At 53.8% G+C, this 26,422-nt stretch overlaps 1 protein-coding gene and 1 long non-coding RNA gene across 4 annotated transcripts in view; both read right to left on the reverse strand.

Annotated features, from left to right (window-relative positions):
- CAPZB (capping actin protein of muscle Z-line subunit beta) overlaps positions 1-26,422 on the reverse strand; it is a 133,411-nt gene that overhangs the window by 19,943 nt on the left and 87,046 nt on the right. For all 3 annotated transcript variants that reach the window (XM_084957998.1, NM_001113444.2, XM_005656029.4), the window contains 2 exon segments: positions 20,301-20,422; positions 14,194-14,307 (listed from right to left, as the gene is read on the reverse strand). In XM_084957998.1, the coding sequence (XP_084814124.1) occupies positions 14,194-14,307; positions 20,301-20,422 (236 nt within the window).
- On the reverse strand, positions 1,795-10,949 carry LOC146402587 (uncharacterized). The gene is made up of 2 exons (XR_014807171.1): positions 6,703-10,949; positions 1,795-3,666 (listed from the first exon to the last, which is right to left on the reverse strand). It is a non-coding gene; the product is annotated as an uncharacterized LOC146402587 (long non-coding RNA).

The following is a 26,422-nucleotide window of genomic DNA, read 5'->3' on the forward strand; positions in this document are numbered from 1 at the left end:
GCCTCCTTGGAAAGGTGAAGTGGGACGCAGCAGGGCCTTGCAGCATTCCAGGAGCGTCCGAACAGGGAAGGCGCTGGGCCAACCCAGACAATCCGGAGGACGAGCTTGCTCTGGGGTCCACCCGAGAGAGCGAACTCTCAAACGAGTGCCCTGGCTCCACATTCTTGGTGGCCTTCAAGGCCTTCCTAGCAGAGATTTACACTTTTTAAGGCAAATGGAACTGCAGAGAACGGAGCCGGCACCCCTTGGGCTGGTTCTCCAAAAGCCCTGCCATTTGCAAACACATGTTGATAACAACCAGGCCTCATAAACCTCAAAAGGCCAGGTCACAAGGGACAGCTCTCAACTGGATAAGCCAGGTGCCCCAGGTGAGCCCCACAGGTGCAGCTGGCCATTTGCACAGCCAAGCACAGTGAAGCATCTGGATGAGCCGACTCTTGTCAGTGCCCGGGGTGTCAGTAACCCCCTTCTGCCCAGAGATCTGCGACGTTTCCCCCCATGAAAAGGACGCCCCCAGGGTCACTAACGGCAGCCTCACACATACAGACGCTGTGTCCATAACTACCCAACCACGGGACTTCAGAGAAGGAGCAAAAAGGGAAAACAGAACACTTCACACTCAAAACGACATACTTCACAAAAGAAAGAAGAAAGCGACTTCAGCTCCCAAAGCTTGACAGAGTGCTTGAGGCTGAGGTGTGCAGACAGCCCAGGACAGAAACCTGTTTCGGGAATCAGAGCTATAACCAGGCTTGGCCCACGCTGGGCCTCACGTGCAACAGGGAAGACGGGACCGGAACTGGCTCTGAGGCTGGCCCTCAGCCCTTCCGATCGAGTTGCCTCTTGGGAGAATAGCTGGACTTGTGGTTCACACGCCCTGACCCAAAGAAGAACTGCGGCTCCCCCAGATCTTTTCCTTTGGCCAAAAGGGGGCTGGGCCGCCTTCCCAGGTCAGGGCAGGAGCTGGAGCGGACAGGGGTCTTTGACAGTGCGCACTGATCCTGCGATGAGGAGGCAAAGGCGGCGCCCCAAACCCAGACAAGTCGGGGACCCAGCCCACAAGGCCACACCCCTAGACACTGGGGTAGAAGATTCTGCAGTTGGCTCCATTAGATAAAGCCCAGAAAAAGGCAAGGGATGTTTATTTGGCACTGATGTGGTTTTCTCCTCTGTGAATCAAAAGAGCTGGCTCTGAGGCTCACTAGCGTAGCTCCCTGCTGCAACACTCCAGGATGTGGTGGCTGCATGAGGGCTGGTATGAGGTAGACTCAGAGTATCATAGTGCAGATTCCTTAATCAAATTGATCGAAACTCTGCTTGCACACCTCCAGCAACAGGGAGCTCACTACATTCTCCAGGTGAACATTTCTGTTTTGAACAATTCAAACAGTTCTCTCCGGACCTGAGTAAAAACTTCTACCGACTTCCATCTGGAACCACATAAAACTTAAGGCCCTTTCTTCATATGGTTCCCCTTTTCTACAATTAAACAAATTTGAAGTACAGGTATTTCTGCCGTGGTACAGTGGGTCCGGTTGCTGCGGAGGTTCAATCCCCAGCCAGGCGCAGTGGGTTACAGGATCAGACACTGCTGTAGCTGAGACAGAGGTTGCAGCTGTGGCTCGGATTCAGTCCCTCGCCTGTGAACTTCCATATGCCGTAAGTGTGGCCAATTAAAAATAAAAAAGAAGAACTACAGTTGATTTACAACACTGTGTCAGTTTCAGGTGTCCAGCAAAGTGATTCAGACACTGAATCATGAAGTGATTTTTTCTTTCAGATTCTTTTCCATTCTAAGTTATTACAAGATACTGAATATAGTTCCCCATGTTACACAGTAAATCCTGGTTGCCCATCTATCTTACATAGTCCTTTAAAGTATTTAAAGACGGCTTACAGGAATGGCAAGAACTCTCTTTTCTCGTCTCCCCCTTGTTCCAATAATTCTCCCAAGACACGACTTTAAGTCCCTATACCTTTGTTATCCTCCTCAAGGGAGCGAGAGCAGACATCAATGCCCCAGCCGGGTGTTAACCCCTGTGCCAAGGGGACGAGGCTATTGCTCTATCCAGGAACGTTAGCTTGAGATACGCTTTCAGCATCACACCTCGATCACATTGACACCTGCCAAGCTTGCAGTCATGTCAAGCAAAATACTCCTTGTTGTGTGTTATCATCTAATTGTTGCCCACATCCTATACTTTGAGAAACTGGTATAGGAGACCCAAGAATACGACTTTCCACTCAAATCTGTTATATTTGAGTCTCACGGCCACAGCTTTGCCATTTCAACCTATCTTTTGGGATCCCAAATTTCCTGCTATCTGTATCCTATCCAAGCCACCCTCCCTCGGAGGTCTCTGCGTGTGGGAATACAGGTCAAAGTTGGTGTGACATAAATGAGCAAACAGCCGAGCTCCAAACTGTCTGTACCAGTTCTCTGAACCAATTCCAAGACTTTCTAGAAAGAGTACTACAGGCTGCAGTGAAGCCTCTGGGGAGAAACGATGGTCAACTTGGAAGGATGGCTATGGTCTAGACACTTCTTTCAAACTGGGCGACAGTGCAAAATTGGGGATGCCCAGGGCTGGAGACGTCCCACTGGAGACAAGAGGACCTACGAGGGCACGCGGGGGCAGATAGAAGGGGCACGTGAGGTGGGCTTGGCTGAAATGCCAAGTGCAGGGTTCAGACTTTAAATGAAAACAAACGGAATCCCTGTGCTGTCCACTGCCAGGCTAGGAACACTGGCCCTTAAGAGGTCGCAAGAATCCGTGAGCTCTTCCTCTCCTCTCTGCCCTCCTGCCGCCTGTGTGGTCTGTCCTGCTTCTGAGGTCTCGTGAAGGAGCAGCAGCAGGACCTGTGATGCATGGTCACACACTGTACTACACCTGCCACTCAGTCACAACAAGGAGGCGGCGGGCATGTAAGTGCTTGTTCAAACCAAAGTCCCTGTGTTGACAACTGACTTTATGGCAAAGATGGGGAGACTAAAACCCAGCGCTAAGGTTCTGCCCCCAAACAGTATCTCTTTACTTCCTTCTGGCCCCCGAAAGAAAATAAAATCCCCTAGCTACAAGCAGTAGTTTTTCTGATCATTCTTAACATCCTTACAACATAAAAGCTGGTACCCACAGGTGGGAACAATTCCACCTCTGGAAAAAAGAAAAATTTCCAATTTGCTTGGAGAGGCATCTAAAACCTGGCCTCCTCCCTTGCGGGGCAGACCCACATTCTTGTCCTGGAGGCTCCAGTTGGCCGTCAGGAAGCTAAGCGTCTCCTCTCGTCCAATAGAAGCATGTGGGTGCTGCTTGGTGGGCACAGCTTCTGGAAGGCCCAGGGGAGCCAGAGAAGGCAGGCTGACAGCCAAAACTCTGAGGGGCTGGGAACTGTGGGCTCTCCCCCTTTCTGAGGTGCACCTAGAACACTCCCCGGGGAGCACTAGGAGGAGCCCAGGAACTAGTGGAGCAGAAATGGCCAGAGCACGGAGTTCCCGTCGTGGCGCAGTGGTTAACAAATCTGACTAGGAACCATGAGGTTGCGGGTTCGATCCCCGGCCTTGCTCAGTGGGTTAACGATCCGGCGTTGCCGTGAGCTGTGGTGTAGGCTGCAGACGCGGCTTGGATCCCGCATTGCTGTGGCTCTGGCATAGGCTGGTGGCTACAGCTCCGATTCAACCCCTAGCCTGGGAACCTCCATATGCCGCGGGAGCGGCCCAAGAAATAGCAACAACAACAACAACAAAAAAAAAAAAGACAAAAGACAAAAAAAAAAAGAAAAGAAAAAAAAAAAAAAAAAAGAAATGGCCAGAGCAGGCTCATGGCCACCACTACCGCCATGTTTCACAGCACTTGTTCTCCTGGGGCCGGGAGGGGGCGATCTGCTTCCATCTCCTAACTTGGCCGTGTTCTCAACTGCCCACAAAGCCAGGGCCTGCCTGCTCTGAGAGCATGGACCCGCCCCTCAGCCCTGGGGGCTAGAGTTGGCTCTGGACAAAACGTGGAAAGAGCAAGGCTTGGCTTTGGGCTGGCCACGCCCAGATCTGATGCTGCTGCCCCATCACTGTTGTCTGGGTGGGGACCAGCTGTGTCCATCACGGGTTTCAGGACGTGTCCAGTCTGCCCGTGGACATGGGGCAGGTATTTTGCGGAAATGCCTTCCAGCACACACAGGTGCAACAACCCCCAGAGCAAACATACCAATCGGCTTAGGCATGTGCGACTTTAATGCCAGTGGCACTTCCAAGTGCACATCTGGACCACGGCTGCAGCACTTTACAGCCTCTCTTTACAAGGTTTTTATTTTCTTACTTGAGGAGGAATAATGAATGCTCTTCTGGAAACAATGGTGCCGCTGCAGGGGCTGCCGAGCTGGCCCTGCGATCTGACCAAACTATCTGCACGCGGCACCTCCATCTGCATTTCTGGACAGACCATGAAATTCTGCCCACCCCGCTTAGTCCACCTCAGGAGACTGTGGACACTCAAGGCCTTCTCGAGTTTCAAAGCCATCACCATCATCCAAGAGCTGCCGTTTTCGAGAACCCATTCTGTGTCAGGAGCTTTGCACGTTATCTTACAGTTAAGACCATGGAAGCTCAGAGAGGGAAAGGAACGTGCCCAAGTCACACAGCTGAGAAGCTGGCTGCTCCGGAGCCATGGCCCCTTCCCACGCCAGGTCGCCTGCCGTCTTGAGCCACCCCAGCCATGGTCAGGGGACCACAAGGAGTGCAGGTGGGCAGGCCAGGCCTCCGAGGGCCCTGCTTCAACCTGTGGGGCTGGATTAGGTAAGTTCGCACACAGACACACACATAATCGTACACAATGAGAAAGTCCGGGAAGGAAGCGGGGAGGGGCACACCAAGTGGCCAAGAGTCTGGGGCCCACACCAAGCACCCCGCCCACCCTGGGAATTCTGGAAAGGAGGCTCCTCCACTTCAAGGAGGCAGCAGGCTGAACTTGTGTAAGATCACCTGTCCTCAGTACTTCCACAACGCAGCTTCCCAGGAGAGAGCGACCTGCCAGGAGCGCAGGAGGCAGCTCGGCTGGGGAGCACAGGGTGCCTGGCAGGACAGGGAGCTCCACCACCGGAGGGGGCCAGTCCTGGTTTCCAGCCAGCATCCTCACCCCAGCATGTGGAGCCACGTGACCCAAAGAGTGACTGAGTGCCAGGTGGTGAAAAAATCCCAAGAATTCTGGAGGAACCAGAGTCCCTGATGCGGACTTGGGGGCTCATGTTTGTAAATGAACTCATCTTCAGCAGATGGAAAGCAGACAGTGCCTTCCAAGGTAACCAGCCCCAGGGCGCAGCCTTACGAGCCAGCCCCAGGGGGCAGGTGTGGACCCTCCTGGCCTCCAGGCTGGAGGCAACATTGAGCTTGTCTGGACCCACCCTCACGGGGCCTGGAAACGCTGATGGACACCCTGCTTTGGATCAGGGCTCAGAGTGGAGCCGAAACCCACACTGTGCGAGCAGGAAGTGGACTCGGCCCACCTCCCCCCCAAAGCGGACGGGGCTTCTCTTGGGGCGTCCCCCTCTCAATTGGAACTGCGCAGCTCAAGCGACCTTGGGTTTCCCCACTGGATGCTTCCAGCACTTTCGTACCAGCTCAGGACTGTGGATGCCGGAAGCCCACAGCAAGCACAGCGGGTTCCCAGGGGCCCTCTGTACACATGGCTAAAGATACAGTAATATACGTGGGAACCCAAACGCTAGTCATGGTGCCAACAAGCTGAAAGCCAGACAGACTTCCCTGCCTTTACCCACTGTCCCTGGAGCACAGGATGCACAGCAAGCAGACGCCTGTGGCAGGGTCCTTTGGGAGACGGGGCACACAGGAGAGGCCCCCACCTCTAAACAAGGGGAAAGTGTCCATGTACCGGGAACCCCCAGACCTCTATGAAGGGGTGGGTAGAGGGGCGGAGGGTCCCAGGAAACCAGATGCTCCAGGTTTCACCTGCTCTGAAACAACTCCACTTCCTCCCATGCTGCTCCATGCTTCCACCCGCTTCCCAGTGGGGTTCTGACGCCAGAGTCCAAAGGTAACTGGGCCGGGCTATTTCCGGCGGTGGAAAGCGGGGTCACTCAGCTAGACTAGTCAGGGAGCCTCAGGATGGAGCAGCCAGGCTAAGAGGAGGTGGGGTCAGGGTCCTTCACCCCGGCCCCCAAACCGCTTACAAGGAACTGCTCAGGATGTCCGTCAGGGCTGTCCCATGTACCCCTCCCCAAGGCGCTGAGGATGACAGCCCAGGTCCTCGCCTGACAAGGACCTGGGCACCTCTGCCCCCGCGCAGCCGGCCTCCCCGGCCACAACTATGGATGCCCCCCCCAACGCCCGGCTTCAGGTCCTCCTGAGCCCTTAGCACATCCAGCAAGTCCTTTGCTGGTTTGTTCACGGCTTCCTGTGTGGGGCTCCTCACCCCTGTGAAGCCCCATGAGGCCCCCCTAACACCCCCCACGGTGCCCCCAGTGCTCAGAGCATGGCAGGTTCTCGGTAAATACTTACGGATCAATCATAAGCACTCTCTCCCGTCACCACAGATGGGTACTACTTCGCTTTCTGAAACTGATTTACTCAAGGTCTCATTGCGGGCTGGGGGCAGAGGCCCCACCAGAACCAAAAGCCCCCTGGTGCAGCTGATGACGTCACATGGCCTGCTATCCCACCATCTCTGCACCAGAACCACCCACAGCCACCATCACAAACATGCAGGATGTAAGACATGCACACAGGCAGCTGCTGCAGAACTAGAATAATTCCACCACGGGCAAGCCGGGCAGTGGTCTCTGCTGACAGACTAGGAAACAGCTTCAGGGGAGTTCCCGTCGAGGCTCAGTGGTTAGCGAATATGACTAGGAACCATGAGGTTGTGGATTCAATCCCTGGCCTCGAATAGTGGGTTAAACGATCCGGCGTTGCCGTGAGCTGTAGTGTAGGTCGCAGACGCAGCTCGGATCTGGCGTTGCTGTGGCTGTGGCGTAGGCTGGCAGCTACAGCTCCGATTTCACCCCTAGCCTGGGAACCTCCATGGGTCTGGCCCTAGAAAAGACAAAAAAAAAAAAAAAAAGGAAAGAAAGAAACAGCTTCAGAAACTTGACCACCTGCCCAAAGTCAGCAAGGACAGAAGAGAGAATCGAGGCCAGGTGTCTTTCAAAGCCCAGCTTCTCCCACTCTGCGGCCTGACCCGGATAGAGTGCTGGGGTCAGAGACCTCTGCTGGGAGGCGACTGTGCCCTTGGGGGCTCCACTCACCATCAGTTACCTGCTCCCCATACTTCTACTACTTCCATTTCATCAGAAAACTCTCCGCTGACACCTACGAGTCCCACCAGGACTGGAAACAGGAAAATCCTCCAGGCCCAAGGCTCATATCCAAGGAAGGCACAGCCCCAGGAGCCCAGGGTCCACGATCTGAGAAGGCAGCTGGGAACGTGGAGTTTCAAGGATCCAAGAAACCAAAGCTACAACCCGTGTCCCTTCAGAGCTATGGATGCCCTGCCCTTCCTGGTCAGGGCTGCTCCATGTCACCTGACAGAGGCACAGAGACAGCCCCCACTGTAACACGGCCCCAGAGCGGGAGAGGAGCCAGGAGCCAGGGGAAGGCCTGTGTGCCAAGCAGCCCGGCCGCTGCCGGAGGGGCTCGTGGGCTCCGGGCCTGCCATGGGGACGCCAGCCTCGTTTCACTCTGTAAACTTCTTCCAGACAAGAGGGCTGATTAGAAAACCTAATTAAAGCTTTTGAAGATTATCTCAGACCCGAAGCAAGGAAGAACACAAAATGCCTTCCCGCCTTGCTCCTCCACCCCCCAGACTCTGGCCTTCATTAAGCTTTGATTTCAATCAATTGCACACCCACTAAAATTAACTTATAAGGCCAATAAATTGCAACCGCATGTTTGAAGGTATTATCTGCTACAAGCCAAGAGCCAAGGATTGCAGAGCAGGGGGCACGAAGTCTGGCACAGATGGGAGTAATCATCTCAGAAAGAAAGCAGTGCCAGCCCCTTGGTCCGAACATCTGGTCTCAGCAGAACCGGAGCTGACAGAGGCAACGGCGAGACCCAGAGTGAAAGCCAACGTGGGGAAGGCTCCCCATCTTGGGACCCATGGGAGCCAACTGGCGGCTCCTGCTGCAAGGAAGATGTTTCTCTGGCAGTTCCAAGTGCCCACCCTACATCAAAGGCCCCGCCGCCAAGTCTCGCCCAGGAACGACGGAGCCCTTAGGTCAAGTGATGAGCTTCCGTGACCGACGAGCCACCCCAGGCCTGGGCCTGAAAGAGAAGGACATCTCTGCCAAGAAAGAAGTGACCCGTGAGCCAGGCCCACAAGTCAGAGCTGGAAACCCTTGGGGCTTGGTCAGATAAGAATGAGCACAGCCTCGATGCTGGTGACCAGGGTGGGAGGGCTTGGGAGAGTAAAGTGGCGCCGTCCAGGGCTCTAGAGTAGATCATGACACCCTGCCCAGTGGGCACTCCCGCAAAACATGCCTGCGACGCTCCGCCCAAGCACTTTCAGCAAACTGACTACTTTAATCTAAAATTGGGGTTGTCTGGGTTGTGCTATCAACGGCTGCCTAGTAGTTCTTCTCCTGAGGAAAGGTTCCCACTGTGATCCCTTTCCGCCCCTAATGTCGGCAAAGAAGAGAATCAATGAATAAGTAGGCGGAGACTGGAGGTGGGAGGGTGAGAACAGCAAGAAGATGGGAGGAGCGAGGAACTGATGCGCTCACAAGGGGCCACGAGGGACACACAGCTCCCTCCCGGGGCCCCTCTCGCCTCTTGCCCACCTTGGGGAAGGAGCCCTGCACCCAGCTGCTGGCACTTTCAAGCCCTGAAGAAGTGCCGTGTAGGGGCAGGAGAGGGGGCCACATCCCCACTGGAGTTACAAGCCGGAGGGCCTGCTAGTCAAGCCTTCCCAGGACTATACCACTTCCATGTGCTCATGATTCATTCTAATTCCCTCCAAAGTCAAAACCTTTACAGACCCGGGGATCAAAGCCCAGCGCCCGGGGACAGAAGCCAAGGCTCTCCCTCAGGATGTAATGGAGAAACTAAAATCTCTCAGGGCAGAGAGAAGCCTCTGGGGGATGGTGAGCATTCTGGCTCTGGGAAGGCCTGGTGTGGCTCTGGGATGCCTGCCTGGCCAGGATTGTGTCTTAGCTCTGTCTCTGCACTTACCAAGGTCTCCCTGAACTCACCTTGTTCAGGAGATGGTGGGGAGTGAGGACCAGCGCACAGGGGAGGGTAACCAGGAGGCTGCGGTCACCACTGGGCGCACAGGTTCAGGCCTAAGGCGCGAGCCACGGCTGGGAGGGAGAGTGGCAGGAAAAGGGCACCTCTGGCCTCTTTCTCTTGTGTCTCTTTTGTCAGATCTCCAGCCCTTCAGATGACTAGCCAAACCTGTGAGCTGAATTCAGTGTGGACTGCCTGGTAAGCAAGGGTCCTCCCCACTAGTGGAGCGAGAAGCCCCCAAAGGCTTCATACAGCACAGTGCTCCCCACAACACAAGCAATTGAATTCTAAGCCCAAGGGCCAGGGTCTGGCAGCTTCCAGTCATTTGAAGGGGTCCAGTCTGCTCAAGAGGCCAGAACACAAGCCAAACCTAGTTCTAACTCTGCAATCTCTAAGGATCCCAGAATTCAGAAAAGCCGGGTTGTCAAGCTGGGGATGGCACAGGCCTGCTTGTCACAGGCCTCAACTCCCAGGGGGTGCAGGCCAAGCCACAGTCTGCAGCAGGGTGCCCTTGAGTGGCGGCCACCCTCCTCCAGCCTTCCGCGGTTCCCCCATCTTCTCCCCTCCTTCCGGCAGGGGTGGATCTGCCTGAGGCTCTGGGCGCCTCTCTGCAGGCCCAGGATGGCCATCTTCCAGGCCCGTCGGGCAGCAGCTCAGCGACCAGAGGCAGCAGATACAAGGCAGTGTCAGGAAGAAGGCTCCCCTCACAGCAACCTCGGCCTGAGCCCATCTGTTGACGTGAAAGGCAAGCAGGTGGAAGAATCCAGAGAGGGGCGCCGTGCTTCCTTCACTGGGGAGGGGCAGGGATGAGGATGGAGAGAAAGGTGTGACCTGCTGCCCCTGCATCCCATGGGACAATCTGGTCCCTAGAAAACCTGGCTGGTGCTGCTCAAGGCAGAGACAAGGCCTCCGAGCCCCTGGCTGACCTCTACCTGCTCCAGAACCAGGAGGAGAAGAGCTCAGGCTCTGGGCCCTACAAGGTCACTGACCGGACACCAATAACTCTCTGGAGGTGAGCGAGGTACCAAAATATTGAAGAAAGGAAGGAGACTTGTACTCGTAATTATTAGATCAGAAATGAGCTGGCACCTCATGTGCGGTCCAGCTGGGAAAATCTTCCTCACGCGCGACCCAGGAGAGCATCCGCAGCACGAAGATAACTCTGGGGGCTCTAACCACAGCCCTCGGGCGGCCTGTGGTTGCTGGGCCTCCTGCCCTCCCTCCGAGGGTACCACCCAGAGGCCTTGGACTCTCTGCCCCCCTCTGGAAGAGCACAGCATCCCCTGGGCTGGGGCTACCTCACAGACTGTCCCAGAACCCCAGGGTCTGGCCTGTCCAGTTAGATCCCCCACTGGGTGCTAGAAGATGTCCTGTCACCCCCTCCCCCAGCCCCTGCAGTTCAGCTCACTTTCAGAAGAGAGTGCAGGTACCTGCATAGGCTCACAGAAATACAGGTCACTAAGGCGCAAATGTCACCTGCCAAGTCGACGTGCGCCCCTCAAGAGGTGGTACAGAGACTGAGACTAGGGTACAAACCCCAGCACCTGCTGTTTTCTAGCAGACTGACCACCTCGAGGACTTCTCTGAGCATCAGTTTCATCACCTATTAAATGAGATAATTGCCACTCACCCCACGGCGTCACTGTAAGGATCAGGGGATGACAGTGAAGACTTTTTAATGGTGATGGGGAAATGCTCATATTAGGCCGGTCAAGACCCCAGAAGGCACACATGAAGGACCCCAGAAGGACCCATGTGAGTGGCGGGGGGGGGGGGTGGTCAAGAGACCAGAGACGACACAGAGCTCGTCCCCGGTCTGGCCCCAGATGGCAGCACGAGGCAACAAATGTCAGAAGTGCTTTATCCAGGAAATCACACCACAAATGTTTAAGCCTGTAAGAAATCAGAATTGGCCTATGATCCTTGGAGACACCCCCTGCCCCTCCCCACCCAGGCATCAGGCCTCAGCACCAGCGTTGGCCCCCGACCCCTCCGCTTACGGCCCCGAGTCACCCAGCCCATCACCTGTCACGGCTCCAACGTGTTCGCACTGTCTCCCCACAGCAGACGCGCAGCCAGGGCGGGCACTTGGTCCGCCGTATTCAAGGCTGGAGCCCCCGTACTTGGTAAGCACCTGGCTCATGGCAAACACTCAAGTAAATGATGAAGTTTTGGACTCGGGAGTTGGATGAGTATGGTTTTATACTGGCATATAGTAAGCGAAATAAGACTACTGGCTGTGTGAACTTGTTTCCCCTCCCCGCATCTGTCAACTCACTTGTCAAGTGGGGCTCGTCCTCTTGCACAGGCTAATTGGAAGATTAAATAAGACTGGGAGGGAGTTGACACAATGCCTGCACAGCCACTGGCTGGTAACAGCTGTTATATCATGGCTTTTTATTATCAATATTATCACTATCACATAAGACTGATCCCACTTGGGAATTCTTGTTCGGTAGCTGGATAGACTTCTTGCCAAGTGGCCGGGTAAAAGAACTACAAATAAACCAGAGATGATAGCAAGAAGACCAGCTCTCAGCATGACCTGAAAAGGAGCTATTCTACCACAGCGCAAAGTTCTAGATTTAAGAACTCTGTATTTATTTATTTATCTTAGGGCCACACCGGTGGCAATGTGGAGGTTCCCAGGCTAGGGGTCAAATTGGAGCTGCAGCTGCCAGCCTACTCCAGAGCTACAGCAACGCCAGATCTGAGCCAAGTCCACACCACAGTTCATTGCAACGCTGGATCCATAACCCACTGAGCGAGGCCAGGGATTGAACCTCCATCCTCATGGATACATGGTTCATTACCACTGAGCCACAACAGGAACTCCTATAAGAACTCTTGCAACACTGAAAGTTATTCTGTGAAAACCAATGATTTGTGAAAACCTAAGGCAAATATGGACTCAAATCCTAGCTTTGTGCCTCTATGTCCTTCAAACTCTGGGAAGCTCAGTTTCCTCATCTGTTTTTGTTTGTTTGTTCCTTTGTTTTGTCTTTTAGGGCCGCACCTATGGCATATGGAGGCTCCCAGGCTAGGGGTCTAACTGGAGCTACGGCTGCCAGCCTACACCACAGCCACAGGAACACCAGACCTGAGCTGCGTCTGCGACCTACACCACAGCTCATGGCCATGCTGGATCCTTAATCCATTGAGCAAGGCTAGGGATTGAACCCACAACCTCATGGTTCCTAGCTGGATTCATTTCCGCTGCGCCACGACGGGAACTCCCCCTCATCTGTTAAAAACAAAAACAAGAATATCCTCTACCCTAGAGGTTCCTGCAAGTATTAATGATTTTATGTATAAATATTAGCACATGAGAGATACTGAAGACAAAGCTGGATCACACAGTGATGCACTGAGGAGCGACTGAGATATTTAGGTCCATTTGTTCGTGGCTTCCTTGGAGCTGTGCTTTTGCTTGTGTGTTGTGGGGTTTTTTGTCTGTCTGTCAGGCCGAAAGTGTCACTTTTCCTCCCAAACCAGCTTGCAAAGGGAAATTCTTTATTAAATGTTATATTAAACCTGCCAAGAACTAGATACCACACCAACTGTCTGCAAGACGGAGACCTGAGAGTCTCACACAAAGCGTGACGACACCAACTTCGGGAGAATAGTCTCAACAGTTCAGATGCTCTGGTTCTCTCATTTCCATTTTCTGGCCGATATCCTAGGTCAGGGTGGGCAGACTGAAGGCCAAATCCCACCCACCTCAAGGCTCAAGAGGTGGTTTTACAATTTTGAAGGGTAATATATACATTAAAAAAGACAGGACAAAGAAAAAGCAACAGACCTGTGTGGCCTGCAAAGCCTAACATGTTTACCATCTGGCCCTTTACAGAGACGTTTGCTGAGCCCTCCCCTAAGACTGACTTGCACTGAGGCAGCATTGCACAGGTTAGTTCTCAACCTCCCCCCCCCGCCCTCTTTTTTTGGTCTGCTCTATTTTCAACATGGAGCTTAATTAAAAATGAGAGTCTACTGATTAAAAAAAGAATGTATCAGAGGATAACCTTCTCTGGAGCCTTTCCTTGCAAGGCTGATTAATAAGTGGCCACCCTTTCTGGTGGTGCACAGGATGGAAGCAGAGGGGTGGCGAGAATCCGAGCAGATGCAGCAAAAACACTTGCCAAGATGCAGGCTGAGGCCCCCGGCAACTCAGAGTCAGCAAAACTGTAGCTCACTGTTTAAGGGCCTTGGCTGCTCCTGCCCTGGTGACTGGTCTGGAAGCAGGGGCCCTGAGCTCCAGGTAGGAACAAATCAGAGCAGGCAGTACAGTATAAGACACAGGGGCCTCGAGACAGACGGCCCTGGGTTTGACTCCTTTGCTCTGCCTCTTGCCTTGGACAAATACCTCAATCTACCTAAAGTCTTTCTTTCTTTCTTTTTTTTACAGCTATACCCATGGCATATCAAAGTTCCCCAGCCAGAGACTGAATCAGAGCTGCAGCTGCCAGCCTAGGCCACAGCAACACCAGATCCGAGCCACAGCTGCGACCTACAGGGCAGCTTGTGGCAATGCCGGATCCTTAACCCACTGAGTGAGGCTGCATCCTCATGGACACTATGGCAGGTTCCTAACCCACTAAGCCACAACAGGAACTCCACCTTAATCTTTCTGAGCTTTTAATTTCTTCATCTGAAAAATGGGAACTAAGAGTGACCACACATGTGAGGATTTAAGTGAGGTGACATGCATGAAATATCCGGTAATGGGTCTTGCTGGCCCAATGGTACCTGCTGTTACCATGGACCATGTGGTGGAGCGCCGCCCGGGCACAGCCGCATCCCATCACTGAGTCTTCTCACAACTGACCCGCTGACCACCCTAGCGCCCAGCATCCTGCTGTGGGTGCTCAGAACTTTGACGAGTTAGAGCAGCCAGGTGGCAGGTCCCAGGGGGATGGCGGGGCCTGGTCGTGTCTCATCTAAGGGCAAACAGAAGTGTCACTCACAGGTCTCGGTACTGGTCAAAGGCATTGTTGGCTTCAACCTCCAGCTTTCTCAGCCGAGCAGAAGGCATGGCCCCATCTTCCAAGGGAGGGTCATACTTGTTACTCCACGGTGACCTGGAGGGGAGAAGAAGGAGTCAAAAGAGTCATTTCAGGAGCTCATGGCCGGGCAGCCGCCGGCCCAAGCCCCCAGCTCCCGATTTTTCAGAGGAAAAGCCACTACCCACAGCAAAGGTTTTTCCAGGCCTTGGCCACAAACACGGCATGCTCAAGGTCTGCAGAGCAAGGGCTCAGATTCCAGCAGAACTGGGTGTGAACCTGGGCTCCAGCTCTCACCAGCTGTGTATTTCCAACAGGTATCCTGACTTCTCTGAGCCTCCCTTGGAAGGTTCATGTACAAACTGAGGCTACTCCCTGCCACCCACATGGCTGCTTTGAGGAGCAAAGGAGGAAAGAACATCAAGGGCCCGGACTGAAGCCTGGCACACAGTAAGTGTTCAACGAACCTAACTTCTTTCTCCTTCTAATTTTCATTTGTTCCCCATTGTATTGATCACAAGAGGACCCCTCTCCTCCCTGACAGCTCTGGAGAAACTTCCACTCCTCAAAGACCTCCTTACACAATCAAGGATTAAGAAGGGAGCTGTGAGTTACGGAAGCAGGCGAGAGAGCCAGCCCCACAGGGAAACGCTGATCACACTAAGAAACCCTGAGCGGCGGCGGCGGCGCTCTCCTCGTGCACGGAGGGCGGCTTTCCAGCCTCCACGGGCGGTGCACACACAGAAAACTGACAGGTAATGAAAACCAGCTTGGCTTTTCCCACCCCAAAGACTTGCTGTGTTTTTTAAAATGTATTTTGCCACATGAGGAAAGCATTTAATCCCAGAGAGTGATGGAAAGGAGGTTATAAGGGAAATAGCCACTCATTAATTTCTGCAGGTGGAGTTCAGAGAGTTGGGGGGTTCGGAGAAAGAGAATGAGAAAAAGGTGAGAGGGGACCTGACAGGAGGGGTGGACAGAGTCCTTCACACTCTTGGGCACGAGTACCTCGACGTGTCGACCCTAAGAAACTCCACTGCCTTGCCGTTCCCCTCTCCCCTCCTGACGGCCCACCTCATATCACCCAGGATGAGGTTGACGGCAAAAGAAAAAAGGTATCACTGTCCCCTGAATCCCAGCTTTAACTAACTCTGTGCACGAACATCTTTCTGCTTGGCAACTGATGCTTGGCACAGATGGCAACGAATCGGGTCGAGTCAGCTGAGCGACCTCGTCTCAGAGCCGCCCGCAGGCAGGGGTCCCAGCTCCCTCGGCTGCTGGTCCACATAGGTAAGTAGGGGAAGAGCAGTTGAACTTGGTGTCCCAAAAGGGTCTCTGGGTGGTGGCTGCCCCGGCCGCCTGCGAGCAGAGGTGCTTGGAAGCCCTTCTTTCCAAGCCAGCTGTCCCCTGACTTCACTCCCCATGGTATTGGCAGCGATGCTGCCACAATGGGGTGAAACGCTCCCCGCTGCCCTGTGACCAGCAGCCAGCTCTTGTGGTCCCACTGGGCTGTGTGCACAGGCCCCAGGAAAAGGTCGCTGGATGAGCCAGGGCCCCACCTGGGAAGCTGACGCCGGGCAACCTCCACCTCTCTGCACAGGGAGGCCGCCACTGTTCTTGTGCTCAAGTCAAGTCAGTTCTGCCCGAGAGAACTTTCCACAACGGAAATGTTCTGTACCTGCACTGTCCACAACGCTAGCCACTAACTTCATGTGGCTCCTGAGTACTTATGTGACTGAGGAATTGAATTTTTTATGTTATTGAATTTTAATTGATTTAGGCAGTCAACTTTAGGACTTAAGCTCCAAGAGAGCTAGTCTGGCTCTCCATTGCTCAGCACCTGGAACATTGCCTGGCACTCAACCACATGCTCATTTTTAAAAAAGATGGGAGCTCCCACCATGGCACGGCGGAAACAAATCCCACTAGGAACCATGAGGTGGCGGGTTCGATCCCTGGCCTCGCTCAGTGGGTTAAGGATCCGGCATTGCCGTGAGCTGTGGTGTAGGTCGAAGACATGGCTCGGATCCCAAGTTGCGTGGCTGTGGTGTAGGCTGGCAACTGCAGCTCTGATTCAACCCCCAGCCTGGGCCTTAAAAAGTCCAAAAAAAAAAAAAAAAAAGGAGGTAAAAGAATGAGTGAATTCTCGCACACCCCCCCACCTCCCTCTCACACACCCCACCCTCCGCGGCAAGAGCACATGGGGAGGAGCCTGTGCACTCCGCCCTCAGCACCGCGCTCGCTCGCTGGAGGGCCTTCGAGGGCCATCAGTGCTGGGGCCGCAGGGCGAGGGGTGGGAGGGAAAGGACACAGGGCAACACTGCTAGTGCTCCTCCTCCAAACCAACGCAGACCAAGCAGCTCTCTGCTTTTTCGGTAGAGCACTTGGAGGGAACAAAAATCAACAAAGACCTCTTCCCAGAGCCAGGGACAGAGATGAAGCTGCGAGTGCTGTCCCCAGCCCTGTTTATTCGCGAGCCGGCCCAGGGGGGTGGAGAGGAATCTGAGCATCTGCTCTCCCCACCCGCCCTGCGGCTCCCCAGACACTCAGCGCACTCAGAGGTCTGAGCTCGTTTCCACAGTCACACGGCCTCCGCTGTCCTGGGGGTCCGGAAGACGCACCCCAAATGGCTTTCATTGAAAGGCAACCTGATTAGACCTAAGAGCCTATCTCTCTTGAAGACTGGGGGTTTGGAATTTTCAAGAAGCCTGTAACTCACATCTCTCCTGGCTCACAGACAGCATTTCCAGCGTTAGTCCTGGAGCCGGGGTAATTGTAGCTGGGGGAAAACCATAACATTACCCAGAATGTTCTGAGTGGAAGGGGCACTCACAACACAGTCAAGAGCTTAAATGGAGGCCATTTGAAAAAAGACAGATGGACAGGAACGCTTAGATTTCCAAAGTCAGGCTTTTCATTTCCCTCGGAGAATGCTTTTTGTTTCAGCTAACAGGTCTCAAACAGGGCTGCTGGCAAAGCGTCACGCCATAAGGATCTTATTTAAGCAAACGATCAAACAGAGTCAGGCTAGAAATGTGTGGAGAGAATCAGAAGACCTTGAAGCTGTAGACCAAGAGGAGGAAAACAGAACGCCCTGTGCCCTGAAACCCACGGCTCCTCTTTGGCTGAAGCCCCCCCCAGACCCCTTTCCGGAGCTGCAGGAACGCGGGTGGAACCAGCAGGGTGACCCGGCGGGGCTGCAGGTACCAAAACCCCAGGAAGGCCTGGCCTTGGCATGAATTGGAAAAGATCCCAGCCTTCCACAGGCTGCTGGGAAACAGCAGCCTCGCCCAGCAAGCCCAGGTTTTCAGGTGGAAAAAAGAAATATAATGACAACGTTGATGAAGCGAGATTCGGCTCCAGGACCCCCTCTTCCAGGAAGTCTCCCCTGAGCCCGCGGCCCCTTGTCCACAGGCCCCCAGCCTGTCCACCCACTGAGCACCCTCTCGCAACCTCTCCCCCAGGGAGGCCTAGACCTGGCCCTATGCCCACAACCCAGACAGCGGCTGGCCCTCCACGGCTAAGCCTGATCTGCCTCAGGGCTGTCTTAGCACCTCTGACCTGGCGGCCGCACCTGCACGTCCACCTCCACTCAGACCTCCTGGGACTCCAGACTCTTCCCAGCCTACCTGACACCCCCCACCTCCCATCCAAGGGGCAACTGAACCTTCAAGTGCCCCCACAACAGCCCCTTCCACAGTAACCCTCACTCCAATACACAGAGACCCCATCTCAAATACTCAGCCTCCTGCACCCCCTCCACCTGCAAGCACTGCTGGCTTACTTTTATTTATTTATTTTTTGTCTTTTGTCTTTTTATGGCCACACCTGCGGCATATGGAGGTTCCCAGGCTAGGGGTCAATTCAGAGCTACAGCTGCTGGCCTACACCACAGCCACAGCAACGCCAGATCCGAGCCGCGTCTGCGACCTACACCACAGCTCACTGCAAAGCCAGATCCTTAACCCACTGAACAAGGCCAGGGATCACACCCACGTCCTCTCGGATACCAGTCGGGTGCGTTAACCACAGAGCCACAATGGTAACTCCAATGTTTTTATTTATTTACTTTTTTTTTTTTAGGGCTACGCCCGTGGCACATGGAGGTTCCCAGGCTAGGGGTAGAATCAAGAGCTATAGCCACCGGCCTACACCACAACGCAGAATCCGAACCATGTCTGTGACCTACACCACAGCTCACAGCAACACTGGATCCTTTAACCCAGTGAGCAAGGCCAGAGATGGAACCTGCGTCCTCATGGATACTAGTCAGATTCGTTTCCACTGAGCCATGAAGGGAACTCCTGGCTCTACTTTTAAAATGTACCTCAAACTCCCCCTATTTCCCTCCTTCTCCACTCCAGTCTCCAGCCGGGATCAGGCCAAAATACATTCTCCACCTAACTTCCGTCTGAAGCTAGGAATCGGACATGATCATAGAAGAGCATCTAGTCTCTTTTAAGTAGCACTGATTCTTTGTGATCTGCCCCACATTCTGTGCTGTCCAGCACTTCACATGCAGTACTTCTTTTAATCGCCAAGAGCCCTACTAAAAAGCCCCATCACCCCCACCCTGGCCCTCAAGACCTCTGACCCCGCCTCCCAGCCCGGGGCCTCCCTGGAGGCCTGTCCCCACCCAGAGCCTTTGCATGGGGATGCTCTCCCCCCAGACCCATGCAGGACTCGACTTTCTCAGCCTTAAATCTCCTGTGGGACTTGACCACCACCGTCAGAGCCTGCCACCCCCCCATCCTTGGCTTCGTTCTCCACCCCCCCCCCCACGATCTGTTCTGCCCACACACTTGCTGATGCTCCGGCTTCCTCACTGGGACACAAGTGCCACACAAGAGGCACTGAGGGCCGGCACACGGAGCACCTGCTCACTCAGACATGCCCTGGCCCTTCTGTTGGAAGAATCAATGTGATTCCCTCCACTTTCCCTCCGCTTAAAACACAAGAAAACCAAAGGCCAGAGATAAGAAGCAGTTCGTGGACATTCCCATCGACTACAGGGGACAAGCGGCTTGGAGCCCAGGCCGCCTGACTCCAGCTATTTTTTCCTGCCTTCTTCTCTCAGGCTCCACCCTCTTCCCCAAAAGAGCATGAGGCTGAAGCGCTGAGCCTCAGCCCAGGTTCTGTGGCCTCTAAATTAAACCTAAAGCAGACTGTGTTACTCTGTCATTCTCCAAGGTACTGACTAGAGCTGTCCATCTCAGGCACACGAGGCTGGGAGTGCCCGTCTTTTTTAATAGCAAGGGCTCCTAGACACCCTTCAAAACCTAGCACAGACACCCCCTCCTTTGGGAAGTCTTCCTGGAGTCGACCTCAGCCTTTTCTATGCTACCTCGACGAGCCTGGCCCTGGCTGCAGGAATCACATCACACAGTCATCAGCTCCCAGTGCCTCTCCTGTTCTAGACCAGTGATCACCCAGGGCAGGGACTAATGTGGACTTAGCTCTTCAGGGCACCTCGGTGGAGAGTGAAAGGAGAGCTGCATGTCTGCCTGATGAGCTTCATTCGCACGCCCTTAAGCACACAGGCCCTCCCTGTGCCTGGGATCCCCGGCACAGGCACAGCATCCTGTACCTTGCCCTTTGCAGGACTTGATGCGTTTTAATGAAGCCAATCACTGCTTTGTCTTGTTTTGTTTTTTGCCTGTGCCTGTGGCACATGGAAATTCCCAGGCTTCAGCAGAGACCCAAGCCACTGCAGAGACAAGGCCGGATCCTTTCCCCTGTGCCACCAAGGGACTCTAGCTCATTGTTTTTAACAACACCCCTGTCTCATTAGACTGTAAGCTCCCCTGGGGCAGGGGCCTCCTGTTCAATGCTGCACCTCCAATGCCCAGTGGAGGCCCTCCACAGACGCCTACTGGTGGCCGGGATGGAAGCGTGCACAGACGTGAGGGAGGCAAGCTGAGCAGAAGGACAAGTGGAGAGAAGGCCGATGGGCTGTCAGCTGTCAAAGCGCAGTGGCCTGGGGGCCGCTGGCAGTGGTGATGAGTGGCCCAGGCTGGGGGGCGGGGGGGCGGGGGGCGGGCGCCTGCTGCGCTCTGGGGGCAGGAGCTCACCTGTAGGAGTCCCCATCTCTGTTGTAGTCGCACAAAAGGTAATCCTTCCCCACCACCTTGTCTCTAGCGATTTTCAGTGGCTGGTCGACAGAAGACAGGAGATCTTCACATAGACTGGGGACCTGGCAGAATGAGGAAAAAGGCAGAGCAGGGGTTAAAATAACACATCCAACCCAGGTTGGCTAACAGCCACTGTGGCCATATCGTGGCCAGCGTTGTCAGCATCTGGCTCTTGGTACCCTGCCAGAATTAAGGGCCTGTTCTTTTCCTTTCCACATGTGCCTGACACCAACTGTGTCCCTCTATAAAGAAACCCGTTCTTGAATTACAGTGGAGCGTGATTTCCAACACAGCCGTCCTTGCAAACTGCGTGCGGCTCTAACGACCTGCTCGCCAGGGTGGTCTGGTACCGTTAAGGGTGTAAGCGCTCGGTATTGGTCTCTCTTGGGCAAAGTACAAGCTCAAGTCCCGAGAAGAAGGTAAACATTAAATACACAGGAACACAGAGACCTCAGAGAATAACCCATCCACGCCAGAGAGCTCCCACCGGCTCCCAGGCCCGGTGGAGTTTCCAGTACTTTCCGGGCCCCTGGCCGAGCGTTACCAGGTTGGCTTGTGGAGTCAACCCTACCTGCCGCAAAGGGAGCGTCCCACCAGCTTCCCTGCCCAGGCTGCCCCTCTTGGGCTGCTCACTGGGGAGGAGGGCCCGGGGCGCCGGGCAGGTAGGGCTGAGTCCCAGGGCAAATGCTGCTGAGTCCGACCCAGAGCCCGGCTAATAACCAGGCTTCTGGCCCCCTCCTCCCAATTCAAACATGAGTTTCCACTGAAATATTCCAGGAAGGGACGGCAGTGCTCTCAGAAATGGATTCCTTCAGGCCTGAGTCACTTCCATGCTGTATTTTCAATGTGCTGACTTATTCGTTTCATGGGCCTGGGTTTACGGAGGCCCCGCCATACCATTTACCAGACAAGCGGCTGCCAACTGCACCAATAACCCTTCCAAATGGAAAAGTTAAATCATGTGGCAAAGACACCAGAAGAGCAACTCAGCAGAGGGGCCGATGGCTACAGCAGCTCCTGTGTTCCTCCAGAGGACCCTCGCCGCCCCCAGAAAGACGCCGACAGGCAACATCACCACCTCAGAGACCACCCCGCAGCTGGGGGCGTCTCGAGGCATCTCTGCTGACTGTGGGGTGCTTCCGACCTTGGCCTGTGAGGTGCTGTCTGCACAACTCGAAGACGCTTACCCTCCAAATGGCTCGCATAAATTTTGGCCTCAGGGAAACCATTGGTTTCTCATACACGGAGCAGCACAAGGCATCCCAGCCCCCACCAGCCCCTGTACACAGTGTGCTTATTTCAGAATTCCTTCTTCTTCTTCCTTTTTTTTTTTTTTTTCTTTTTTAGGGCCATACCTGCAGCATATGGAGGTTCCCAAGCTGGGGTCTAATTGGAGCTGCAGCTGCTGGCCTACACCACAGCCACAGCAACGCCAGATCCAAGCCGTGTCTGCGACCCACACCACAGCTCACAGCAACGCCGGATCCTTAACCCACTGAGCGAGACCAGGGATTGAACCCAAAACCTCATGGTTCCTAGTTGGATTCGTTTCCACTGCACCACGATGGGAAATTCCAGAATTCCTTGTTGATGCAACAAAAAGGAACTGTGTACCCACCTCCTGAACAGAAAGACATACAAACCAAAATGGAGCTGTTCTCCGTTCGTTTTGCTGCTGAGAGCACCCCCCTCTACCATTTCTGAGTTGAGTGCCTGCGACGTACCATGCGCTGTGCCGGGCCCTTGACATATACACGGCCTATTGCCTACCTGATGCTCACACTCATCTTGGGAAGTGCTTGTGTACTGTCCCCATTTTACAGACTAGGGAACTGAGGCATGGTGTCCTTAAGCTGCCCAAGGCCCACACAAGAAGCAAGAAGTAGAGACAGAAATCTCCCTCTGTGACCACAACTCTGGTTTAACAGACAGCGAAGAGGAAGGAGCATGCATGCCAAAGGCACACACCCTGTGGCGAGTAACCCCTCCCAGCCCCAGCTCTGCTCAGTCTAGATTCAAGAGAGGAAGATTTTACCAGCTTCCACCCAAGGCAGCTGGGATTTGAAGGGGTCTTGCTCTCCCGTCACTGCCTAAGTGAACAGCCCTGGGCACCTATATGCCCACCTGTTATGTCACAGCCTTCCCCAGTGTCACCATTCTGCTGGGCTGCTACGCTGGCTACCTATTGGGCCCCGAGGCTGCCTAGAACCCCACTCTTAACAGGTTGGGCCTTGTCACTAGTGGCACAATTTATCCTGGATTAAAGACCAAGCCGACAGACTCAGAAATTAGACTTCTTGACTCTACTACGTACTGGCTTCCGGGTCTGGGGGAAGTCACTTTACTTCTCTATCAAGACTCCTTTCCTCACCTGTAAAGTGGGGCCGATAAAAACCACCTCCGCTGTGGGTGGCATGAGATGAACATGCCCTCAGCACCCAGCACAGCGCCTGGCTTGGGGCAGCACCTTAGGTACCAACGTGCTAACGCACCTGCTTCCTTTCTGCACTCACGGCATCGGCTGCCTGGCGTTCCGAGCCAGCAGCTCCTGCCCTAGATCGAACCTGAACTTGAGGTGCTGCCTCAGGCCCTGGATGAAAATGGACCGCTGAGAATCCAGTTCCTCCTCATCCCAGTTCTGCCCAGAGCCAGCCACTGCCCCCTCCCGCCAGTCCTAAGTCCCAATGTAGGAAAGCTTACAGGATAGTGGGATCTGGTATAAAAGAGGCTTGACTTCACTCCTATCCAAGAGGTTAATCCATGGATCAAAAGTATTTCAGTAATTTCTTCCTAGCAGTTATACTAACTGAAATCATTTTTTATCGATCTGTGGTCACGTCTCTCACTAGAATGTTAGGTTTTAGCAGGGCAGGGACTTCATCCTGTTCCACACTGTCTCCTCAGTGCCCAGGGAAGTGCCAGACACACAGCAATGCTTGATCCACTTGGGAGGGAAGGAGTTACATAATACGGAGCCTACTAAATGCCAATTCAACCTAAGTTTTAAATTAATATTGGTGTGTAGCAAGAAGTTTCACCCAAAGAGCTTGCAGTCAGGCACTAAACTTTGGGGAGTTCTCTTGTGATGCAGCCAGTTAAGGATCCAGTGTTGTCACTGCAGCGGCTTGGGTTGCTGCTGTGGCACAGGTTTGACCCCAGGCCTGGGAACTTCCACATGCTGTGGGTGCGGCCAAAAAAAAAAAAAAAAAGACTAAAACTTCAAGGGATACCAATGGCAATTTCACCATCACTCCAACCAGGCATCTTCAAACATGAGCACCAGAGAGAGCTGGGGCTTTAATCAAAGTCCTGGCATGTGTGTTACTCTATGACCCCAAGGAGCAGCCACAGGATAAGACTGAGACCTAAGAGGCCCGGGTTCAACTGCGCCTCTGCCCAGCTGTCAACCAGCCACGCGGGCATGGGCTTGGCCCACAGTTGCTGGTCTTCAAACACAGCAGGTGAGCATCAGACAAGGACTCTGCTGGGCCAGAGAGAGCCTCACTGCTTTAGTGCAAATAATTCAGGTAAAGAAAGACTATACTCAAAAGGACATTAAGTTCTTCGTATGTTAAACGTAGGCACCCTCTGTCTGGGATGCCTTTTTTGTTGGTGGTGGTGGTGTTAAGATGTCCAGCATTTTACGAAACGATGGATTCTGTTTCTGTTTTAAGAGTCACAACCCAATGACCCACCCCTCTCTCTTCTTCTGGCCTGTCAAAGAAAGAGATGTGGCAGCCACTCTTCTAGAAAATGGGATCCAGTCCTCCCTACCTGTCCAAGCAGATCAGGGTACTTTCAAGGTCAACACAAAGGACCGGGGGAAACACCGCTCCTCCCACTTTGTAACACATGTCCTTCAAAGCACAGACAAAGCAGATTAAGGCAACGCAGGGCTTGATCTGTGGTGCCAGCTGTCATCAAGAGCCATTCTTTTTTTTTTTTTTTGTCTTTTGTCTTTTTGTCTTTTTGTTATTGTTGTTGTTGTTGCTGCTATTTCTTGGGCCGCTCTCGCAGCATATGGAGGTTCCCAGGCTAGGGGTTGAATCGGAGCTGTAGCCACCGGCCTACGCCAGAGCCACAGCAACGCCAGATCCGAGCCGCGTCTGCAACCTACACCACAGCTCGCGGCAACGCCGGATCGTTAACCCACTGAGCAAGGGCAGGGACCGAACCCGCAACCTCTTGGTTCCTAGTCGGATTCGTTAACCACTGCGCCACGACGGGAACTCCAAGAGCCATTCTTGTCACCTGCCCAACCTCCCTTCCTCTTCTGGCCACAAGGCTCCTCCTTCCACTGGGTTCAGGCAAGGCTGAGCTTCACCCCGCCACTGTCCGTGGGCAATGAGAGGGCCTCAGGCCCCGGCCCATGCAGGGAAGAGCTGTCTTCAGGGCGATGGAGGAACACACGGCTCACCTTCCCTCAGCCAGGGAGGCCGGGCTGGGGGTGCGGGCCCGGGCTGTGGCAGGCATCAGGAGAGCACCCACTGAGTTTGGGGGCATGGAGGTGCCATGGTGATAACCTGAGCTCCAGATCCATCCACCCTGGAAGATCTGTGCCTGGACTTCTCAAAACCTATGGCCAGGTACTAACCAGCCTTGGGGAATATACATCTAAACCGAATCTCACAAAACTCCAGCAGTGTACAGAACAAGAAAGCCTGTGAATGACAGACCATTTGCCCGACTGTGAAAAGCACCTGGGGCGTGATTCGGCTGGATGATTCTTCACCCAAGCACTACCATTTTCGCCTTCTGGATAAACTCCCAAGTTGGGCCACATCTTAGTATTGTATTTCCCTCCACCAGTCCCATTTCTCCGATCAAAGACAAATGCTCTGTAAGAATAATTTTACTGTCGTCATGGGGAATGAAAAGTGTGGGCCACTCGGTGTGCCCGCAGACCTGTACCAAAGCAGCTGCTCAAGGTGGCATTAGTCACAATCTGGCACCCCCCAAGTGATCCCACCCCACCCCTCCACTTCTGCCGGAACCCTCTCAAACCACCACACTGTCCTCCTCATGGCTACTGGGACGTGCAAGTTTGCACACATCTTCCTCTGAAGAATCCTCCCCACTTAGGGTTGCTGGATAAAATAATGCACGGGCCAGTTCAATTTTTATTTCAGATACATAATAACATTTTGGTATTTCTCCAATTTATACACGACATAGATTTTTTGCTAAACTTGGCAACCTATTCCCACACTGTCTTAAATCCTACCATCCTTCAGGGCCCAGTCCAAACTCCAACTTCTTTATCAAGTTGCCAAATTCTGAGGAATTCCTGCAGTAACACTGATGTCAGCTGAATCCCAAGTGCTAACACTACCATCAGCTATCATTTTATTCCTTCCCCAGTACTTCGCTGCACTTTTGACTCTGTGCCTGCAGAGGCTGAGGCCCAAGGGGTCCTCGAAACCCACCCCAGTGACACACATACACACACACACACACACACACACACTCATGGGGGCACTTGTGCGTTTGTTGACTTTTGTGGAAGTGGGTATTAATCCTGTGATCTGAGGTCATAGTACAGACTCCAAACAAAGGCAGTTTATCTCTGTAATCTAGTCAATTAGTTAAAGACTCTCTTCCTACACTCATCTCAACACTACCACACCTCCGAGTCCTGTCAAATGCTTAGAAGAGTGGAAGAAATCACATTAAGTCTCATGGATTAGGAGTGCACAGCAATTTAAATGAAAGGGCAGGTCCAAACTAAGCCAGGAATGCACTTTCGGGAGCGAGTGTCTTCAGTTCTGCCACCTCCAGACCCAAGCAGGATCTCCGGCAAGAACACGTGGTTGGTGTCGACCACCCGAGGGCCGGATGGTTTCTGTCCAAACTGCCCATCTGACCTGCTTCACGGCCTTTGTAAGGAAGGTTCCGATAACACCAAAGGTGTCAGACCAATCCAAGCTGTTGGGGGGATTTGAACCTAATTCCAAGTGACTTGGAATAATAAACAACGCCACGCCAGCCAAGACAGCCTTCCTGCCATCCTGCTGGTGGTGAAGTTCGGGACTCCTTTTCCCTGCTGCCATGAACTCCTCTGT

Source organism: Sus scrofa, chromosome 6 (assembly GCF_054392235.1).
Source record: "Sus scrofa isolate SSC_HxYL_T2T_F1_AM1 chromosome 6, Sscrofa_HxYL_maternal_Yorkshire_Landrace_v2.0, whole genome shotgun sequence".
Classification (NCBI taxonomy): domain Eukaryota; kingdom Metazoa; phylum Chordata; class Mammalia; order Artiodactyla; family Suidae; genus Sus; species Sus scrofa.